The 20,772-nt window shown below is 34.1% G+C and overlaps 3 protein-coding genes and 1 long non-coding RNA gene across 6 annotated transcripts; 1 reads left to right on the top strand and 3 right to left on the bottom strand.

The window, feature by feature from the left end:
* Positions 1-21: 21 nt before the first annotated feature.
* Positions 22-8,038, bottom strand: LOC145729246 (uncharacterized). Its single transcript, XM_081979930.1, has 7 exons — positions 7,731-8,038; positions 4,723-4,927; positions 4,486-4,575; positions 4,318-4,428; positions 660-771; positions 460-594; positions 22-406 (listed from the first exon to the last, which is right to left on the bottom strand). The coding sequence occupies exons 1-7, from the start codon at positions 7,855-7,857 to the stop codon at positions 335-337; spliced, it is 852 nt and encodes a 283-aa protein (XP_081836056.1). The 5' UTR covers positions 7,858-8,038; the 3' UTR covers positions 22-334.
* Positions 8,039-11,393: 3,355 nt separating this feature from the next.
* On the bottom strand, positions 11,394-12,832 carry LOC145729255 (uncharacterized). 2 transcript variants are annotated; one of them, XM_081979937.1, is made up of 8 exons: positions 12,682-12,832; positions 12,550-12,628; positions 12,307-12,498; positions 12,202-12,249; positions 12,003-12,149; positions 11,776-11,946; positions 11,646-11,720; positions 11,394-11,586 (listed from the first exon to the last, which is right to left on the bottom strand). In XM_081979937.1, the coding sequence occupies exons 1-8, from the start codon at positions 12,773-12,775 to the stop codon at positions 11,466-11,468; spliced, it is 927 nt and encodes a 308-aa protein (XP_081836063.1). In that variant the 5' UTR covers positions 12,776-12,832; the 3' UTR covers positions 11,394-11,465. The 2 variants fall into 2 exon arrangements, with proteins under 2 accessions (XP_081836063.1, XP_081836068.1); XM_081979942.1 differs by having other exon boundaries at positions 11,394-11,599.
* Positions 12,833-13,016: 184 nt separating this feature from the next.
* On the top strand, positions 13,017-14,468 carry LOC145729273 (uncharacterized). Its single transcript, XR_014178324.1, has 2 exons — positions 13,017-13,099; positions 14,037-14,468. It is a non-coding gene; the product is annotated as an uncharacterized LOC145729273 (long non-coding RNA).
* A 2,274-nt stretch (positions 14,469-16,742) lies between these two features.
* Positions 16,743-17,977, bottom strand: LOC145729265 (uncharacterized). Of its 2 annotated transcripts, XM_081979948.1 has the most exons (5): positions 17,821-17,977; positions 17,698-17,770; positions 17,449-17,646; positions 17,182-17,328; positions 16,743-17,127 (listed from the first exon to the last, which is right to left on the bottom strand). In XM_081979948.1, exons 1-5 carry the CDS (start codon positions 17,900-17,902, stop codon positions 16,914-16,916), a joined length of 714 nt encoding a protein of 237 aa, XP_081836074.1. In that variant the 5' UTR covers positions 17,903-17,977; the 3' UTR covers positions 16,743-16,913. The 2 variants fall into 2 exon arrangements, with proteins under 2 accessions (XP_081836074.1, XP_081836077.1); XM_081979951.1 differs by lacking the exon at positions 17,449-17,646.
* Positions 17,978-20,772: the final 2,795 nt, after the last annotated feature.

Below are 20,772 nucleotides of genomic sequence, written 5' to 3' on the forward strand. Positions count from 1 at the left end.
CTTGCAGGGTCAGAAACAAACTTCAAAAACAATAATTAGCTTTATTTATACAATAGTGATGCTTAAGTACAAAAACCCTAACTAGACTAAAACTAACGACTAGAAAAATTAGGTGTTTGCATTGACAGCGCCCTTAACTTATAACAATAAAAGAGCTTTTCAATTTCACGGTTGCTTAGGTTATTCATTACTGGACCGCAGTACGTGTTTGCAATACGTGCATAAATTACCGATTTACGTGCCCCAATAAATCCAAATTTTCGGCGGTTAAACCTTGACACCGTACTTTTTTTAAACACAACAAATATGGACGCTGCATTGACCAAATGGCTTTTTAAACGAAGACGTTGAACAACCTTTTGGCAAAGTTTACTACGGTGGCGTTTTCTAGGATTCTGTTGATGTACTGCAAAAAAATGCGAGCTAATTGTGTAACAGGAAAATTTGTTGGAAACTTACGCGTTTAATTTGATCCTCAACGGATGGTTTGATTTCAGGCCAGAGCATCGACAAAGCTTCAGGAGCCATACGTCCAATCACCCTGTTAATGATATCACCAGTTTCCTTGTCTTTTAGAAGGTTTTCAAATCGATTCTGAGAAGCAAGAAAATCACGTTAATAAGGGAAAAAGTGTTAATTTAAGAGGAGGAAGAACTAACCTCCAATTGTCCTAATTTGATGTCCACGTTGAGACTTTCCACTCTAAGCTTGGCTGGCAAAGTAAATTTGAGGATTGTTGAGGTACCCAACTTGAGGTCAATCAGGTTCAGCCTAAATTTGCAGAAACCTAATTAGATTTTGTTTTGAACAAAATTTAGATAACAGTATTTTTTGGAATCTTTAGAATATAAAAACAAGTAAAAATTCCATTTAAGTCTAATCGACAAAATATTGTACCTACTCGTTTTTCTTAAATAATTATGAGTGAGAAATTTACAGAAGGACAAATACCAATAATTCTGTAAAGTTCTTGAACTACTACTATTTAAGTTAGTTATAATACGCTATAAACAAAAATTACACATTTGAAATCTGAAGAAACATAATAATAAATTTAAGCAATATTTTTTATAATGACAGCATTGATTATTATTAAAGAATTAGTATAATTTTGACCATCGTATAACAAATGCAAAATGCATTTTATGTTGAAATGTAAGTTAACAAAATTATGTGTTCTGTGTAAAAAATTCTCAGATACTATTAAATAAACAAAACTATGAGAAAATATGTTCCTGAAAAACAATGTAAATTAAGGTATCATCGATGAAATACTTAAGATATTGTTTAATTAATTAAAACAATAATTTTAGCCCATTTTAGACAAAAAAAACTAAACTAACAACCCAAAACAAAATTTAGTTTGTAAGCAGAGATTTGTTTTAAAAAATATTTTCCTGAAAACTGTTATGTATACAACTACATTTTTTTCTAATGCAAGTGGTAAAGAGTTAATTTTAAATAAAAAAAGCATTTTTAACAAAACATTTTTCAATTATACAATACTTTCTCATCGTTAGAACATCCTGTATACCTTTAAGACCGGCAAGTTGTTATCGACTTCCGCCAATAAGAGAAATTATGGTCAACTTAAATGTTTTTTTAAAATTAATGGTTCTAATAAATTACGTGAACACGTTGCTGTAGTTTAAATATACAGAGTGTCGACCCTGAGATCTTCAGAAAATTTGCAATATATTTCGTTTTTTTTTATTTCATTTTTACTGGACGCAAATCCAGTAAAAGTAGTATAAGCAAAACCAAACGTAATTTATAGCTTTATTAGTGTAATTTTGACAGTTATGACATTTGGCTCTGTCTTTTGTTCTGTTCGAAACATAAAAACTGTCAAATTCAATCCAGCAGAGGAACTAAACAACAAAACATATTTGAAAAGTAACCAAATCAGTTTGAATTTGGTTAAATGCATTATATCTTTCCCTCAGAGTATTTTTGACTGACTAACTTAATTTTAGTCTATTTTTTGATATGACAACCGTCAAAATCCTTTCCAGAAAGCTGTAAAACCACAAAACCGTCTTAAAATCAAGTAAAATCAGTATAAACAATACCAAACGTATTTTATAGTTTTATGAGCGGAATTTTTACAGTTATGACATTTGGTCCTCAGTTACAATTCTGTTTTAAACCTGGAAACTGTCAAATTTCATCCCATGGAGGTATAAAACAAGGAAACATACATTGATTTTTGCAATAGCTGTACTATAAACAAAAAATAATATTTGATGTTGTGTTAAATTAAAAATCTGAAGAAAGACATACTTTCTCAAAATTGCTTTTTGAGAAGGAGGAATTTTTGAATGGCTTTTAATTCTTCAAGCAAAAGCCATCAAGAGAATGATTGAAGAAAATGAAAAAGAAAAAATTTTACCCACAATAACATCCGTTCAGGACTTCTACGGAAATCTATACAGTTCTAAAGTCCAGGGCCGTCAATACCAAAGGGAAATACGCAATGTGGGATCCGAAGAAGTCCCTGAAATAACTATCGGAGAACTGGAGAGCACTACATCAAATGAAAAACAGAAAGAGTCCAGGTGAAGATCAAATCACGAGCGAAATAGGAGGTGAGACGCTGATGGAGCATGTAAGATTGTTGCTGAATGAATGTTCGACAGAAGGTAAAATCCCATCTAAGTGGCTCTGTCGAAACCTGGGCAGTTCTAGAATCCCTATACAATGCCAGGATCGACTCTAGATACTCAAACCTCATCAAACACATCTATAATAACGCTTCCATTCATGTAAAAATAGATGATGAGTTAAAAACCGACAGTATTCCAATCAAAAGAGGAGTAAGGCAAGAAGACACCATCTCACCAAAACTTTTTACCCTTGCCCTGGAGGATATCTTCAAAAAGCTTGACTGGCAAGAGAACGGGATTCATATCGATGGAGTGCGTCTAAACCATTTACGATTTGCTGACGATATTGTGGTTGTTGCCAGCTCAGGTGAAGAGCTGAAAAACATGCTTCGGGAGCTTCATCGAGCATCGCTGCAAATTGGACTTGAAATGAACTTGAACAAAACAAAGAACATGAGTACAGAAGACATCCAGGTGACCGTTAACGACCAACCCTGAAGGTTGTCTCGGAGTATGTTTATTTAGGCCACAAAATTCAAGTTGGCAAACAAAATCAATCTTCTGAAATCACAAGAAGAACAGGCCTCTCCTGGGCAGCCTTTGGCAGACTAGGATTTATTCTTAAATCTAGTGAATTTCTTATAAATTTGAAAAGGAGAGTGTTTAATGCCTGCGTGATGCCGGTTCTCACATATGGAATAGAGACAATGGCAATTACCCGCAAATTTGCCAATAAACTGCAAACCACCCAACCAGCAATGGAAAGGGCTATGATAGGAATCACTCTAAGGGATAGAATCCGCAACGAGGAAATTCGTAGAAGAACTAAAGTGACAGATGTTCTAAGGCTTGTGGCACAACTAAAATGGAGATGGGCTGGTCATGTGGCAAGGCAGGACAACCACAGGTGGGCATATAGGATACTATTTTGGCGCCCAAGAGAGACCAAACGGAGCATTGGTACCCCCAGAGACGATGGCGAGACGATATCCAGAATGTTGCAGGAAGGAATTGGACCCGGACTGCTAGAAATAGAAAGGCGTGGAGGGATTTGGAAGAGGCCTACATCCAGGAGTGGATAAATACGGGCTGAGAAGAAGAAGAAGAAGAAGAACATCCGTTATTTTAGTGTCAACTAAAGCTTCTTGCAGCATATTCAGACCTGAAGGAAATAAAATAAACATTTTGAAGATATCTTTTCCAGCAATCTGTAAAGGTATCAACATTTCTTAATTTGTTAACTGAAAAAACTATGGTACATTTTTCCTCTGGAACTTTTGTAATTTTTATTCCACACGTCTATTAAGTGAAAACCATGAAAGAATAATTTTCGTCAATATGATGTTAAATTGAATTGAACCGATACAATTAATCCTAAAAACATCAATACTTTCTAAAGTGTTTCTTGCATAACTTCCCCAAAAATTAACTAAACCATTAAAATAATTTCATAAATTGAGAAAAAAGTAAACAAAAATATACTTAATTAGTAATCTAAATTTTCGCGATTAATGAACATCCAAATTCCAATTCTCATCTGTATGATGAATGAGAAAATATCCATTCCTTGTACTATTAATTTAATTTATAGTGTTGACGTCGACCACTAAGTAACCGCAGGTTTTAATGAGCGTTCAATGTCCCGATTAGTAAAAAATGTCAAAGGAAATAAACGAAGAACAATGACGCTGAACACAAATAATGGTTTTACCAAAAAGGTCCGTCGCCGTATATGACAAAGCCTCTGCCAATTTTTCCATCAATTTTATAGTTTCCAGTCACTTTAATGTAGGGGAAAGTCAGATTCAAATCCAGCTTGAACCTGTACAATTACATTAATTTTAATCTTTAATAATGGCTTAGAATGGGAGCGTCATACCTAAATTGACCCAAGTCAGTAAACCTCTCCTTGTCCACTTGAAATTTAGATATGTGTTTTATCGTCAAGTTCTCTGCTTTCCCTTTTAATCTGCAACACAACAATCGTTACCCAACTCGGCTCGTGACGAAACCACACCAAAAGAGCCCACCGAAAGAAAACCTAAAGGAATTTGCCGAGTTGCCCAACCAGAAAAAGTTTGACACTATTATTAGTAAATGTAACCGAAAAACTTACTTGGCGCTATCGTGGTTTACGTCGAATTCGACTTTGTTGACGTGCAGAGGATCGAGCACTGGGATATTAAGCTCGGGGATTCCTCTAAGTATAATTCCTCTAAACTCCTCCAGGAGAGCGCGTAGTCTGTCTTCTACTCGTCCGAAAGTGTTGATCACTCTATCCACTGCTCTACCTACGAAGTTTACACTGCCCCGGATAAGACCTAAGAAGAGAAAAACATGCTGAATTGTTAGTACTACTGCAATGTAAACTGTTACAGTTTTAAGAGAGTTCAAACACTTATACAGAATCTACCGGGTGATTGATTTCATCATTATCATGATCATCATCATCATCATGCTGTCCACTGCTGGACATAAGCCTCCTCTAGTTTCCTCCTAGTTGTTTTTTAGTTACTCGAGTTTCTCTGTTCTTCTGCTTCATATGTTATTTCCGGTAACACGCATTGTTTAGACACTTTTCCCTTCAGACTTCAGCATATTTCACTCTTAAATACCTCTCGGAATTTGCCAAAAGCTGCCCAAACCTATTTTACATTGTCACGTTTGATTGTTCTTTCCAATTTGTATTTCGTATCCCAGGTATTTGTACATATACGTCTCTTTTATCTCGGAGTCGCCTATTTTGATGTTCTGTGCCAACACTGGATTTGTCATTATTTGGTTTTTACTTGCTATTTATCCGGAAACCGACTTTTGATCTACTACATCTTCGAGCATTTTGCTTTGCATCTCCGATGTTATTTGTGACGAGAACGATATCCTTTGCGAATCTAAGGTATGTTAGTCTTTCTTTCCTTTTTCCTTTGTGGTGGCATTGCTGTATATGTATTCCATAAGCCTAGTAAATCTGTATATTCTTCACTGGTCCAGTGCTTCTATTATAGATTAGCTAAATCGCGTCGAATGTTCTATGGAAAACAGAGGACTTCTAACCAAGTTGCTGGATGCCGGCTTTTCAGTCGGCCTGGTAAAACTAATTAGATCCTTTCTTTCAGCTCACCGCTTTCGAGTCAAAATCGACAGCGTCTACACAAGTTATAGGGAAATGGAAGCAGGAGTACCGCAAGATGCAGTACTGTCGCCATTTCTCTACAACATTTTATTTTCAGATCTACCTAGAACGTAGCGGACCAGCTTAGCGCTCTACGCAGATGACACTGCAATCATGGCCCGGAGCAGAAGCGGCCGACTCCTGACCTGATACCTGCAAGAGGAGACCACAGCATTGGAGAAATGGTGCAACAAATGGAAGATAGTCTATCATCCTCATCATAGTCTTCAGAAGAAGACCAAAGATGAGGATAGAAGGAATGAAGGATCAAGCAGAGCGCAGTGGAGAAATTCCAAAAAGCGGAAAGCAGCAAAAATCAGTTACTGCGAGAAACAGTTTTTCTTTCTGTTTCAGATAGACGACAATTCAGGACCAACCAGCCAAGAAGAGGACCACAATTTCCCCCAGACCTTCCCCCTGGGTAGCGATAATTTTATTCTCAAAATCTGGGTAAAACCTTTCCGCAGTTATCCCGGTGCTAACTGGGCTCTGGCTGCACTCCTGGCACCTTCCCCCGTTTTGCCTAAGCAAAAGGGGTAAAACCATCCCCCACTCACCAGACTCCCCAAAACTTTAGGATGTAAAAACAGGCGAACGAAAGCCGGCTGTTTGGACATCCTATAGTTTGCCAGGACCACCAGAGGTGGATGAGCTGACGATGAAAAAAGGAATGGAGAACAAGAAGAGCGCCAGAAGAGCCTCTTCGTCAGCGGGGGCATCCTTTTCCCAGGACAGAGTATGCCGATGCAACTCTGGGAACTTCCCGAAAGGGAAAATTCCTGGACTGTAGCGACTTCCTCTTCCAGACCTATCCTTTTGGTTTACAGCGATGGGAGGGTAAAAAGGAGTAGTCTTGCTTGACCCATCTATCTGAGGCCGCATTCCCAGCCAAAGAATATTGGCGCGGGGTTCTATGGAAATCGATAAATACCAAAGCAAAGAATCTATTGTACTCCACCGACTTTTCTATCCAGACTTTAATTGCTGCTTGAAGATGGTCATTTGTTACGAAATATTTCGTAAAGTCATCCTGTTCTCTGCTGTTCTCGCCTGCTCTCGTTTGGCGATGATTTTGGTAAACAGCTTAAACAAATGGCAAAAAATGCTTATCGGTTCTCAAGATCTCAAGCTCGGTGATATCGCTCAAGATAAATGAGAAGCTGTACATCCTAAGAAATAAGTAATTCAGAATTAAGACTTACGTACGTACGTTATACAAATACTGAAAAGGTCACATATGTGGCCTCTTTTATTTACATAATCGTAATGTAGTGCATCCTTATCTTGGACAACATGTGCATATGCAGAACCTGCCGCATATTATGTACTATTTTTTAGAATAGGTATATAATTTTCTCCACTCGGTAATTAATCGGAAAGGAGCATTTTTCAACTTTCAAAATTTGGAAATTAGTGTTAAATATATTCATGTATGTAAATAAAATGTAATTCATAAATGATAAAGCTAATCAAAAAGTACAGTATGTCACGTGCACTTCGCATACTTTCTGTTATTACCAACAGATTTGTATTAAGACAAGAGACAGCAGATTGGTTAGAACATTTTAAACCAGGTCAGTTTTACTTTAAAAATACAACAATTCTCATTACAGGGAATAATCAGCAATTCAACTATTTAAAAGTTTTTCAGCAAAATCTTCTCTATAGCATCCAGTCAAGATTCTCTCCAAGCCTTACAATTCAATAACTAAATCAGTTTATCAAACTGTACATTATGAAACGTCTAAAAGTGAGTGGCACACTATAATAACCGGCATAATAAGTCCTTTATTTACATCTTACATAAAGTCAGGAAATTACGGGTTTTTACTACTACCAATCGACAATAATTATACTGCTTCCTATACACACATATTAAAACAAACTGCTGCAATATAACTAGAAAATTACGGTATTTTTTTTTCAAAAGCACATATCTTACTCTCACTTACCGAAAGTAGTGTTAGACACCCGATTTAAAATATCAGCAACCCTGGGAACCCTAACGTCGAACGACATTTGTCCTTGTCCCACATGAACCAAACACAACCAAACGACTAAAAAGTGAATTTTCCGCATTTTTCCCAGTTATTTTAACTTTCGGTTACGCGAATTACTTTCCCCGAAGACGGTTCACATGTTTTGGCCGGGCACCAGCCCGATGACATAAGAATAACTGAAGAATTCGCGGTGGTACTGCTCACTTCGTTTAGTACCCAAGCATTAATGTTCACCTGTTAACTGTTACCAGACAAGGCTAAAACGCGCGCATTATATTGCGACCACTAATTTTTTTCTTGCGTTCAAGTGCACAATAAATTGTTTTTGACTAATGCGGAACTTTGATACAGGGTGGACAACACCGAAATTGTTCAAATAAATCGTTAACACTCCTTATGTATTGCTCATGAATATTCAATTGTTAGCTTTTAGTGGTCTAAAATTGTTTAAGAGTAGATACCTCCTATAACAAATGTCTTAATAGCCTAGCAGTAAAGATACTATGTAACTTGATAGAGATAGATAATGAAGACAGACTTACAGGAAGAAATGTAAGTCAAAGTGAGATAAAGAAAGATTTCCTTAGATAGTTCCACTGCAGGCTTTTTAGTTAATATTTGATATCCTAATTTTACACCAAACTTAAATAACTGCCTTAACGTGTATCTTATGAACGGTTGAGATCAATGTAATCACGCAAATTCCTTATCAATTTTGAGAAATCACCCATTATTCCACTTGTACCTAAAAGATGGTCAGCTAAGAAGGTAAAAGTTATTACTTTATGTTCCAATCTTGCAATGTTTCCATTACCTGGAAGAGGTGTTATCTGTATCAAAGACCATTAACTTGCTAAAGCTGGTGATACTGTTACAAGTCCATTTTGTTCCATTTTTACACATCGGTACCATTACTTAGTTACCAAAGCAAAAAAAAATACGAATTTTTAAATATTTATCTGAGTTGGTTGTGGAAAAAATTGTTGCATGAATTATGGAAAACACAAGGCAATACTACTATGTTTATCTCAAACAGATTATTAGTAATTTACCATACAAAATGGATTCGGTTTAATGTTTTCCTCACCAGGTGAAGAACTGTAGGAACATTATCATCACTAATTTCCTTAAGGTTCCTCCTTTTGGCTCAAGAATACATTTAAAACGTGCTAATATCAGAAACACATACAAGAATGTTTTTTCGCGAACGTCAAGAATCGAGGTTCAGGAAGGTATTGATGGTTGGAAAAAACTCCAAAAACGACAGACCAAGAACCAGAAGACCTGATAAGGAGAAGAAGGTAACTAAAAACCCACATCGTAGAACTCGGTGTCTATAGCGCATTCCATCTTGGACCAAGTGGAACCAAGAATATAGATTTTCCAAATGAGAGCATCTTGCTCCGAAGGCATGGAATGAAACCAATAGAACGGTTGAAGCAACATTTTCTTATTCCAAAAGTCAAGCATATCTTGGCAGTTATTGTATTTACCGTAGACCGTAGTCTCTGTCTTGCTGGGAGCAAACCCTGGCCTTGTCAGAAAGAAACTTTAAAGATGTCATCATCGTCGAGAGGTACGGAAGAGCATTTCGACCGTTATACGTCATCGCCTTTGATAATGTCCGTGGACGAAACGTCAGAAAGAAATTCCATTTGACCACGGCTTATAAGCCCGGATAACTGTCCTTTTCAGTCATGGTATGGTTGGTGTTGACTGAACCTGAAGAAACCTAATCATATTAACAAGATATCTTCTATATGACCAACCAAGTCTGCCACTTGGTGACACTGGTGGAATACTGCAATGAAAAGCAGATCGGCTGGCTCTGCTGTGTTGATAACACCCAGACACATAATATGGAAAAGCTGAGAATTTAACAAATAAGGTTACTAATAGAATTAGAGACTGGTGCTAAATCGTCACCAATGTGGATATCAATCACAAGACTTCACAGAAACGACACACATTGCCAATAAAGAAATTGCGCTAGGCGTCTTTCTTGATTGGGTTCTTTCTTGGTGGAGACGACTTTGTGTTATTCAACTAGCCCAGTTTACTTCAACTCTCTCAATCTTTCTTGACATTGTGGAAGTTTAGTTTGAATCATTCAAAAAAGCTGTTGAAAGCAACCAAAAGCCTAATATGAGAGTGAATGAATACCATGATCATATCAAACAGGGAAGTAACAGACACTTTGGGAGCTTTGGTAGAATCCGCAGGATGGATGGGCTTTGCAGCCACAAAAGGTGAGCAGATGACACAGCCTTGATCGTACCCTGTATAATGTGCGTTAGATTTACACGCTTCCAAATGTTGTTGAAGAATTTTGGTAATAATGTGCTATGATATACAGTAATGTTTCAAGTGGATATCAATTGTTACGCATTTCTAACAGAATAATTAATTATAAACAAATGATCGGTTAACTATAAAGCTGCAAAGTGCGGGTTTCTGGTTTTTCCGTATTATTGTTTTATAAAAAAAAGCGGTATTCCGCTTTCTGTAAAATAGCGGAAAGAGCATAATATAAGCCATAAAAGTAGTTTCAGGGACATTTGACTTGTTTCTAAACATACGGAAATTTTTTGCGTTTCGTGCCTCGAATGTTAAAACTAAATAATAAGTTGAAAACAAAATTTACAAGTGTAGGTAATGAAATTGTTTATCTGAAAGATTGTTGTTATAGGATCAATTACTGTTGTAGTCATTCGAATCGATTACAACCGTTGAGGCAATTTAGAATATTCCCATTTTTTCCATAAACAACAATTGTCGAATTCTAATGACTGGAGTAGTGAATCACCAATTTTAATACCAGTATTCAGTTTCACGGTCCACTGTCCAGTTAGGTTTGCAAAATTCCCATTTAACACCACACTTTTGTAGCTGGTAATCGAACTTTTATGTATGAAAATTATAGTACGTAATTTGCTTGCGTATAATACTCGAAATAACAAACAGTCAAAAACGTAATTATTTTTTAAGCAATAGTAATCGTCAACTACTGTGGTAACATAAATGAGGATGTAACTTATTAAGGAAGGTGCAATTAGGTACGAACATGATACTTAATATAAATATTTCTCTAAAATTAAATGATAAAAGACTACCTCAATTATAGTATGTTAGGAAATTTGACAGAAGCATTTTAGTATTATTTTGCTAGATCTTTTGCACAATATGCCTCTTTAGTAACTTGTTAAACTTGTTTTTCATCAAACTCGAAGATAAGTTAGAAGATGCTTTTGCCACGTGATAAACCCAATTCACCACCACTAAAATCTTGTACTTGGGCTAGATGAAATCTGCAAAAACCAATTGCAACTGAAAATTTACGTTTTATCAGTTTATCATAAGATAATATTGGTTGTTTTGTTGGCAGCATCTCTGCTTCTTTTGGTGATCCTCAGAGTTAGCGGAGGGTATTTTGTGAGCCCCCAGAATCTTGATCATTTCGAATAATAACCATTTTACACACGTTGAAGAATATACAAGCCATAACAGGTAAATAACGATAACATTGCTTTACTTGCTTATCTGAGGCTGTTTTGTCAATAATAATTCCGGGAAGATAAACATTATAATCTGCAGATTACGTAACAATTATCAAACTTAACTTTTTCACATACTTTTTATTTTTTTAATAACAGTGCCTTAATAATAATATATTGAAATGGAAGCATACTAGTCAAAGTAATCATCCAACTCCTCTTCCTCGGATTTAATTTTATACATCAATTTGTCAGAAATATTGGAAAACAAGTCCTCCGTCAGTTCCTTTATAGAAGTTATCGTCTTCTTCACCCTAAAATACCAAACTAATTAAGGGATTTTAACGAATCGATACAAAATAAAATAATCTACTTCTCAAAAACAGAACGCTTGGCTCTTATTTTATCCTCCACTTCTGGGTGATCAACAGGGAAGTCAGCCAAATTACTAAAATTAAAAAACATTAAAAATTGCTGAAGTTTGCTTAAGATTAATTCCTTGCTTATAGGTTAAGTCTCGCTTTCGTCGTCCGTCTGTGTCCTTATTGGTTATGGCAGCTTCCAACTTATATCCTGCTTGACCCGCTATATTTTCTAAGTATATTTCAATTAACCCAACGATTTCTGTAATCTGAATTTCTAGCCCAGGCAGAAAATCTTGAACTAAGCTTAAACTGTCACAGATTTGTAGTCACAATTTTTGTAATATAGAAACAACTTATATACACACCTGGAGTTTAATAACTTTTGTTTGTGCACGTTAATGTCTTTGTACAGTTTGAAGATTCCTTCAAAAATAACCAGAGTTGCATTTAAGTCAACTAGAGCGTTAGTATCTTCTGATGGTTCATCAGTAGCTTCACGTATGTGCCTTGTCCTGCAAATATTTTGATTAAAAACTCTCTTTTCCTATTGTAAAATCTTTTTACTTCGATTCTTTGGTGGTGTTGCTAGAGTCTTCCAGTTGCTCTACCTGGCTACAAACAAACAACTGCTCTGTTAGTTTATTTCCGAAAAAAATTTAATTTACATACCTGAATTTCAACATGAGCTTCAAAGCAGTTTTTATAAGTTTAAATATACTTTCGACGACAAACACACATTTTCCTTTAACTTCAATAGATTTCAGGGTATCGGCAACTTTTTGAATTATACCTACACCCAATTGCTGGACATGTTTAATTTTGCTTTTCAGAGTATTTATTAATCCAACTGGAGTCGATAGACTATAAAAAAGCTTATGCTAGTTATTCTGACAAAAATTAACTTAAACTTACATATTTTTATTCTTGGGAGCATCATTGGAAACATCTTGCACACTTCTGAAATAGTCCACATAGTCCTGTGGTGGAGGATCTGAAAAGCAAATTTACCTTAAGTTCTGCTTTCTTGCAAAATATGAACCTTACCTTTGGGGGGTTTGTTTGGAATACTACCCGTTAGGTGGGGCACCCCAAGAGCGCAGCAACTGATGGCCAATACTAGTAAAATTAATTTAAACATGGCTACTAGCAAACTGATAACTTTTCACAATTTTTGCAGCTATTTGTATGATGTTGCCTAAAATTATTTCAGTTTACGTGGATTTTTAAACGTGACAAGAACAAAAGCAAATTTTATAGCCATTATATTTTTATAGCAATTACGCTATAAATTTTACATAAAAATAAAACTTAAATATTAAATAATTAGAAGCTTTACACATGTACGAAATAAATATAAAAATATCCTACCTCTAGTTGATTGATAACGTCGTTTGGCTGCTAGAGGGCGTCACAGTTCCTTCACCATAAAATAAAAAAATCACCATGAAATATTTCTCGTTGTGTGAGTATAACTCGTTGCTTTGACCCTAAATTACTCCCTTATTTGACAAGTTACGTCAAAATGTCATAGAAAACAAGAAATAGAGCAGATTTCAGGCTTTCCAAAACTATCCTCCCATGATTCGATTGATTGCACCGTTTGGCCGCTAGAAGGCGTCAAAGTTCCTTCACCATGAAATCACATATTTTTTGACACACGTTGTTTTGACCCTAAATTGCTCCCTTACTGGACAAGATACGTCAAAATATTATAGAAAACAAAAGATAGACCAGACTTGAAGCTTTCCAAAAATATCCCCATATAAATATTACAGTGCATCGTACACAGTTTTAATTAAAATCCTTAAACCTGCAAGATTATATTAAAAGCGATAATATTTTAGTTTATTTCAATCATTCAATTAAAAAATAATAACTAAAATTATAGAAAAATGATTAAATTGCCATAAAATTTTAACTCAGTGTTCAATTCCGGAATGGCCTTATAAATGATTCCCACATGACTTTCACATACAGGCTCTCATCCAAAGTTTCTTAGAATCAAATACTTGAAATTATGGAATTAAGATAAATTTGATGCGTGCTACTTAGAAACCAAGAGGATTCGAACAACAGCTTACCACCCAGCTGCCAATGGAATGGTGGAACGTTGGCATCGTTCTCTGAAAGCCTCTATCATGTGCCATGGTGACAATGACTGGGTTGACGTTTTGCCCACCAAGGAGGACCTAAAAGGCACAGCTGCGGAGATGGTGTATAAGACTACGTTACGACTTCCTGGAGAGTTCTTCACAGATGTCGATATGCTCCCTGATCCTCAACCTTTTCTTAAAAAGTTTAGACAACACATGCAATTAATTCGTTCAATTCCTGCCGCTCATCATCATAAGCCGCTTTTGTTCACCAAGATTTGTTTACTTGTTCTCATGTGTTCTTAGAGTTGATGCCGTGAAGAAACCTTTGCAACCACCATATGAAGGCCCCTACGAAGTTCTTGAACGTATTTCCGACGTGGTTTTCAAGATCAAGATCCAAGGCGAAGCCGTGACAGTCTCGACGTCCAGTCCAAGAACTTCAGGAACAGTCTCAAAATAGTTCAGGCAGATCCTCAACTTCAGCAGTACCCACCCCTAGGCACCTACTCCTGCAAGAAGAAGGTCCGTTTCAGTGACCAGGCAGGTTAAACTGGACCATGGCCAAGTCACTTGGGGGGGGAATACCTGTGGCGGCCACTATGCCTTTCCCTGACCACCTGGGGCCAACCTTGCTTACCTGAAGTTCCACGGCACGACGGACTTTGATTATTGTTGTTGTTGACTGTCAGTCAGAGACTTGAGCGTTCAAGAGATTATTAAAAGCATTGTTACATTTCTGCCTCCTTTTATTTGTGGACATCAGTACCCTCAAGATGTCTATTTGCTTATTTTAAGCGGGACACCCTGTATATTTTGCTTACCATTTTCTCTAAAATTCGACATTTTTAGTACCTAAAACAATTTTAATTTACACATATCGGAAAACGGTTTTTTCTAGGTAATTGTGTGTTTTGTCGTGTTGAACAACAATTTTTTCAAACAGAACATTCCTATTTTTATAATTTAATTTCCTGTTCAAAATTAGGGTAAGTTTGTGAAGGAAACTTATTTGAAAAATTGATACTTATTGAAATAATTAAAAATGATTGATTTTCTTTCCCATCTACGCAAAAGTTGAATTTTTTTTTTCTAAAATTAATTTTTACAATTAAAAGCATAAAATTATAGCAAAATTCTTGAAGCTTGAAAAATTCATATTTGAGATATGAAAATTTGCTGGACAATTTGACCAAATAGTCAATTTATACATTTTCTTGTTTCAAACTGGTGAATATGAAAATTTGAACAAGGCATTTTTCATGTTTTGACATTTGAAGCATGAAAAATGACCTGAAAAGTAGATAATTTAATGGTATTTACATTTCAGTTATGAAAATTGACTTCAAAATTTTTCCAAATAAACAATTTGTATATCTTCTGGTTTCAAGCTGAAGAATTGACTTGAAAAGTTGATCATCAAGGCATTATTCATGTTTTGACATTTGAAACTAAAGAATGACTTGAAAAGTATATATTTTGATCAAATTTTCATTGCAGATATTAAACTTGACTTGATAATTTGACCAAATAAACAATTTGTATATCTTCTGGTTTCAAGCTGAAGAATTGACTTGAAAAGTTGATCATCAAGGTATTATTCATGTTTTGACATTTGAAACTGAAGAATGACTTGAAAAGTATATATTTTGATCAAATTTTCATTTCAGATATTAAACTTGACTTGATAATTTGACCAAATAGTCAATTTATACATTTTCTTGTTTCAAACTGGTGAATATGAAAATTTGAACAAGGCATTTTTCATGTTTTGACATTTGAAGCATGAAATATGACTTGAAAAGTAAATAATTTAATGGTATTTACATTTAGTTATGAAAATTGACTTCAAAATTTTTCCAAATAAACAATTTGTATATCTTCTGGTTTCAAGCTGAAGAATTGACTTGAAAAGTTGATCATCAAGGCATTATTCATGTTTTGACATTTGAAACTAAAGAATGACTAGAAAAGTTTATATTTTGATCAAATTTTCATTTCAGATATTAAACTTGACTTGATAATTTGACCAAATAGTCAATTTATACATTTTCTTGTTTCAAACTGGTGAATATGAAAATTTGAACAAGGCATTTTTCATGTTTTGACATTTGAAGCATGAAATATGACTTGAAAAGTAAATAATTTAATGGTATTTACATTTAGTTATGAAAATTGACTTCAAAATTTTTCCAAATAAAAAATTTGTATATCTTCTGGTTTCAAGCTGAAGAATTGACTTGAAAAGTTGATCATCAAGGCATTATTCATGTTTTGACATTTGCAACTAAAGAATGACTAGAAAAGTTTATATTTTGATCAAATTTTCATTTCAGATATTAAACCTGACTTGATAATTTGACCAAATAGTCAATTTATACATTTTCTTGTTTCGTGGAAAATTGACTTGAAAGCTTGATCAATAAATAAGGTATTTTTCATGTTTATTTATGTATGCAATATGTTCCCCGTTTATCTGAAGAAACAATAAATTATTGTTTGTTTCTCCGAAAATGCTTCAAGATATAGGTGATTTATTACATAAAATTGATTTTGGCAAGTTCAAAAATATGAATTTTTGGCTCGGGATCTCTGAATTTTAGAAAACGTATCATGAAACAGAACAGAAACATAAAGTTTAAACTATGTGCTACCATTTTGTAAAATTGTATTTTTTTTGTATCTTTCATAAATATGGGAACACGGCATTTAAAAAATTGTCCTACAAGAGGCACAGTTTTCTTTTATGTCACTAATTTTTTGATTTTCCCTAAAGAATTAAAATTTGTTTTATGTATCATAACCTATATCTTATGTAACTGTTTTAGAGATATTGACGTTTGAAAAATGTCGTTTTCACGCTTTGAACCGTCATAGCTTTTTAATAAAGATAGACCAAAACGGTTTGCATTGCAAGTACCAACTCCTACGATCCTTCGACAGAAAAGCTAAGGAAAAACAGGAAGGAAACAAACAGGAATCTAATCTGAACAAAAAGAATAATCGATATAATCCATTTGGATAATTATATTGGAGAACAATCTTGTTATCATTCATTTTTATGTACAAGTATACTATAATTAAATTTGTTTTCCATGTCAAAAAGTATACGTTTAATATATGACAAAGGCAAACAGAATAGGTTAAGAGAACCTTAAGTGATAAAATATTCTTAAGTTGCACTTAAGATTCAGCGGTGAAAGCGAAGTGTAGTTCTGGATGGAAATGGTAGACGTCTAGTAAACGGTTTTGTATTGCTTGGGTCTTATTGAACGTGGCATCTTCCAACTTGTGTCCTGCTTGACGCGCCTTATTTTCTAAGTATATTTCAATTAACCCAACGTTTTCTTTAAGTTGAAGTTCTAGCGCAGGCAAGAAATCTCGAACTAAGCTTATACTGTCACAGATTTCTAATCACAATTTATGAAAAATATTAAAAAATTATACATACATGGATTTTGATAAATTTTGTTTGTTGGCCTCAATGTCTTTGTACAGTTTGAACATTTCTTCAGTAATAGTCAGTGTTGCATTAAAGTGAATTAGAGCGTTAGCATCTTCTGATGGTTCATCAGTAGCTTCACGTATGTGCCTTGTCCTGCAATATATCTTGATTAAAAACTGGCTTTTCCTATTGTAAAATCTTGCTAAGTTGCTCACCATGGCTACAAACAACTGCCCTATCAGTTTATTTCCAAACAAAATTGAATTTACTCACCTGATTCCAATGAACTTTAAACTACCTTTTATAAATTTAAATATTTTGTCGACGACATACACACATTTTCCTTTAATATCAGTAGATTTCAGTGTATCGGCAACTTTTTGGATTATACCTGCACCCAATTGCCGGACATGTTGAATTTTGCTTTTCAGATAATTTATTAATCCACCTGAACTTATTTTAGTCAATAGACTGTAAAAAAGCTTATGCTAGTTATTCTAACAAAAACTAACTTAGACTTACGAATTTTTATTATTCGGAGCATCATTGGAAACATCTCGCACACTTCTGAGAAGTTCCTTGACATGTGGAGGACCTGAAAAGCAAATTTTCTTAAGTTCTGCAGTGTAAAAATGTCTACCTTACTTGTGGGGGGTCTGTTTGGAATACGGGGCACCCCAAGAGCGCAACAACTGAGGGCCAATAGTGGTAAAATGAATTTGAACATGGCTACTTGCAAACTGTTGACTTTTCACAATTTTCCCAGTTATTTGTATATTTTTGCCTAAAATTATTTCAGTCTACGTAAATTTTTAGCGAAACGTGACAAGAACAATAGCAAATTTTATAGTCATTACATTTTTATAGCAATTACGGTACAAACTTTACAGAAAAAGAAAAGTTAAGCAATAAATAATGAGAAATTTTACACATATACGAAATAAAAATTATTAAATAAAATAAAACGTATTTATTTTAGCACTTGGCTAGTATACATTATTTACAGAGTTGTTACTTAGCGCTACGACATCTTAAGGAAAAAAACATTTTTATTTATTTAAATAAAACATTTTTAATTTTTATTGCATTGCATCCTATTAGGAGATAATTCCACTGTTAATTTAAATATAAGTGTAAGTCAAAAAATATAAAATCAATCTCCACAAAATTTTTATTCAGTATAGCAGGTCAGCTAAACGCTACCCAACATGTTTCGAGTGTTTAAACAACTCATCTTCAGGGACTAAAAAATGTCACACATGTCTGCTCGTTAGAATGCTCACATGTCATTCTACATTAATCAGTTGGATTTAAACTCCTTCTTTTTGCTTTTCAAACAAATCTAAAAATCCAAGTATTCTTTGCTTCAATTTTTTCAGTAGTTTTGATTCATTTACAATAGTCGCTAAAACATCTAGACGTGGTGGAGAACGGTAAATGTACTTGGTACTGCCACACAGTATTACTTGGTTCCTTAAGTTGATTTACATTTTATATTATTAAGTGAAAAGTATTTTGTTCTTTCAATTTTTTTATGCTTTAGAATAGTATACAGGATGGTCCAGTTTTAAATGTCAATAATTCACCAATCCATAGCCAATTAAAAAATAAGTTGACATGCATTACGTCATTTTCCTGAAAAATGCTTTCTAAGTAAAGTAGATTCCTTCAAATTTCTGTTTAAAAAATCGTTTTTTTGTCATAACTGTCAAACCGTTGGAGAAATTTTGATCAAATTTGGAACAAGCACTTATGAAATTAGTACTCATTATGAATGACGTTTGTCAAAATTCTCCAGTACCGTAGATACAGGAAGATGGTTTTAATGTTTTTGCCTTATCTTCTACGTCTCATTTTTAAAAAATTACAGTTTTTTTAAATTTCACCGTTCACGATGAAAAAGAAATTACCTCTTATAAAATTCTGATTTAGTTATTACGTTCAAAGACCGAAAACGGAAAATTCACTTAAGTAGCTTAAAAAATTTCATTGTAGCTAGTTTTCATAGTTTCCAGACAAACTGAAAGACTTTAGTTTTGAAAATTGACTTAGAAAAAATAAAAATTGATTTCAGAAGCTTAAAAATTGTGTTTGTAACCAGTTTTCATGCAAATCGAGAGACTTTAATATTGAAAATTGATTTGTAGACATAAAAAAAACTACTTTTTCTAGAATTTTTGACTACAAATTCATACATTTAAACCTTAAAAATTGACAAACAACAAAAACTGACTATGAACTAATGAAAAGTAACATCAGAATCTTAAAATTTGCATTTGAAGTAAATTTTCATAATTTTGAGACAAATTTCAATATTTTAGTCTTGAAAATAGTCTTAGATAGAGGACATTGATATTAGATTCACAAAAATTATCTTGAAAACTAACTTTTCTTGCTTTTTACTTTGCTTTTCATTTTCTCAGAATTCTGGACTATTATTAGTGCTTCAAAATTGCTTTCAGCTTGGAAAATCGAGTTTCAAGACTATCTTTACCAAGTTATTAACACAGCAAACTTAAAAAACAATTTTCACATTCTTCATAGACTTAAAATGGCATTCCAAGCTTTGTCACTATTAAATCGACTTCTAGACACCTCAGTGCTAAAAATTCGAGCGGAAAAATTATTTCTTAAAAATCTAGATTGTTTTACGACCTATCTTTACGAATTTTTTGGCTTATCAGGCCTAAAAGCCAGTTTGTACACTGTCCATAGTCTTGAAAATGTCATTTCAAGCTTCTTCACTATTAAATTGACTTTCTAAACTTATAGGTGCAATAAATTGTAGCATCTTTAATAAATTCAGACTTAGTTTTTAGTGCTTTTTAAGACTGAAAAATCGAGTTTAAGACTATTTCCAAAAGTCAAGTTTCTTCAAGTCAAAAAGTAAATAAAATTAAAAAAATTTGGTACCAAATGCTACGCGATATTAGTCTTAAGAACTAATTTTTAGAAATGAAATAGACCAAAATTGTATTTACTTCAGTTGCGGTCCAGAAAATTGAGTTGTACACCATTTAAAGTCCTAAGAATAGACTTTTGGACTCTTTTTAGTCCTAGTAAAGTCAGTTCTAGCTTAAGTAAACTTTTAGATTATCTTTAGAAGTAAAAAATGGGTTTCATGCACAATACAATCTTTGTCTTGATTTCCGGACTGTTTTTACTTCTTAAAATCCAGTTTTAGACACTCGACCAGGATGGCAGTCTGAGAAAACGAATTATAAGACTATTCCTAGTAGTAAATAGCAAGTTTTTAGACTATTCAGTACAAATTTGCACTCTTACAAGTCTTGAATGTTTAAGTTTTACACTATAAAACGATTTTTGAAATTGAAATTTGGAGGACTGCATGTTCCTTAGGAAACGTTTTTTAGAAAAATGACATAATGCAAGTCAACTTATTTTTTGATTGGCTATCGAATGATGAATTATTGACACTTAAAACTGGACCACCCTGTATTATCAAACAAGCCTTTTATGACAAATAACATTGGCTTCATAATGAATTGTGGCGACTTACACTTTGCCTGTACATGTTTGCTTCGGATGCTAGCACACAGATGACGAATCAGGTGTGAAACATGGCTAAAATCGTAC

This window comes from Ips typographus, linkage group LG1, assembly GCF_016097725.1.
Source record: "Ips typographus isolate SLU linkage group LG1, UJ_Ityp_2.0, whole genome shotgun sequence".
Classification (NCBI taxonomy): Eukaryota; Metazoa; Arthropoda; class Insecta; order Coleoptera; family Curculionidae; genus Ips; species Ips typographus.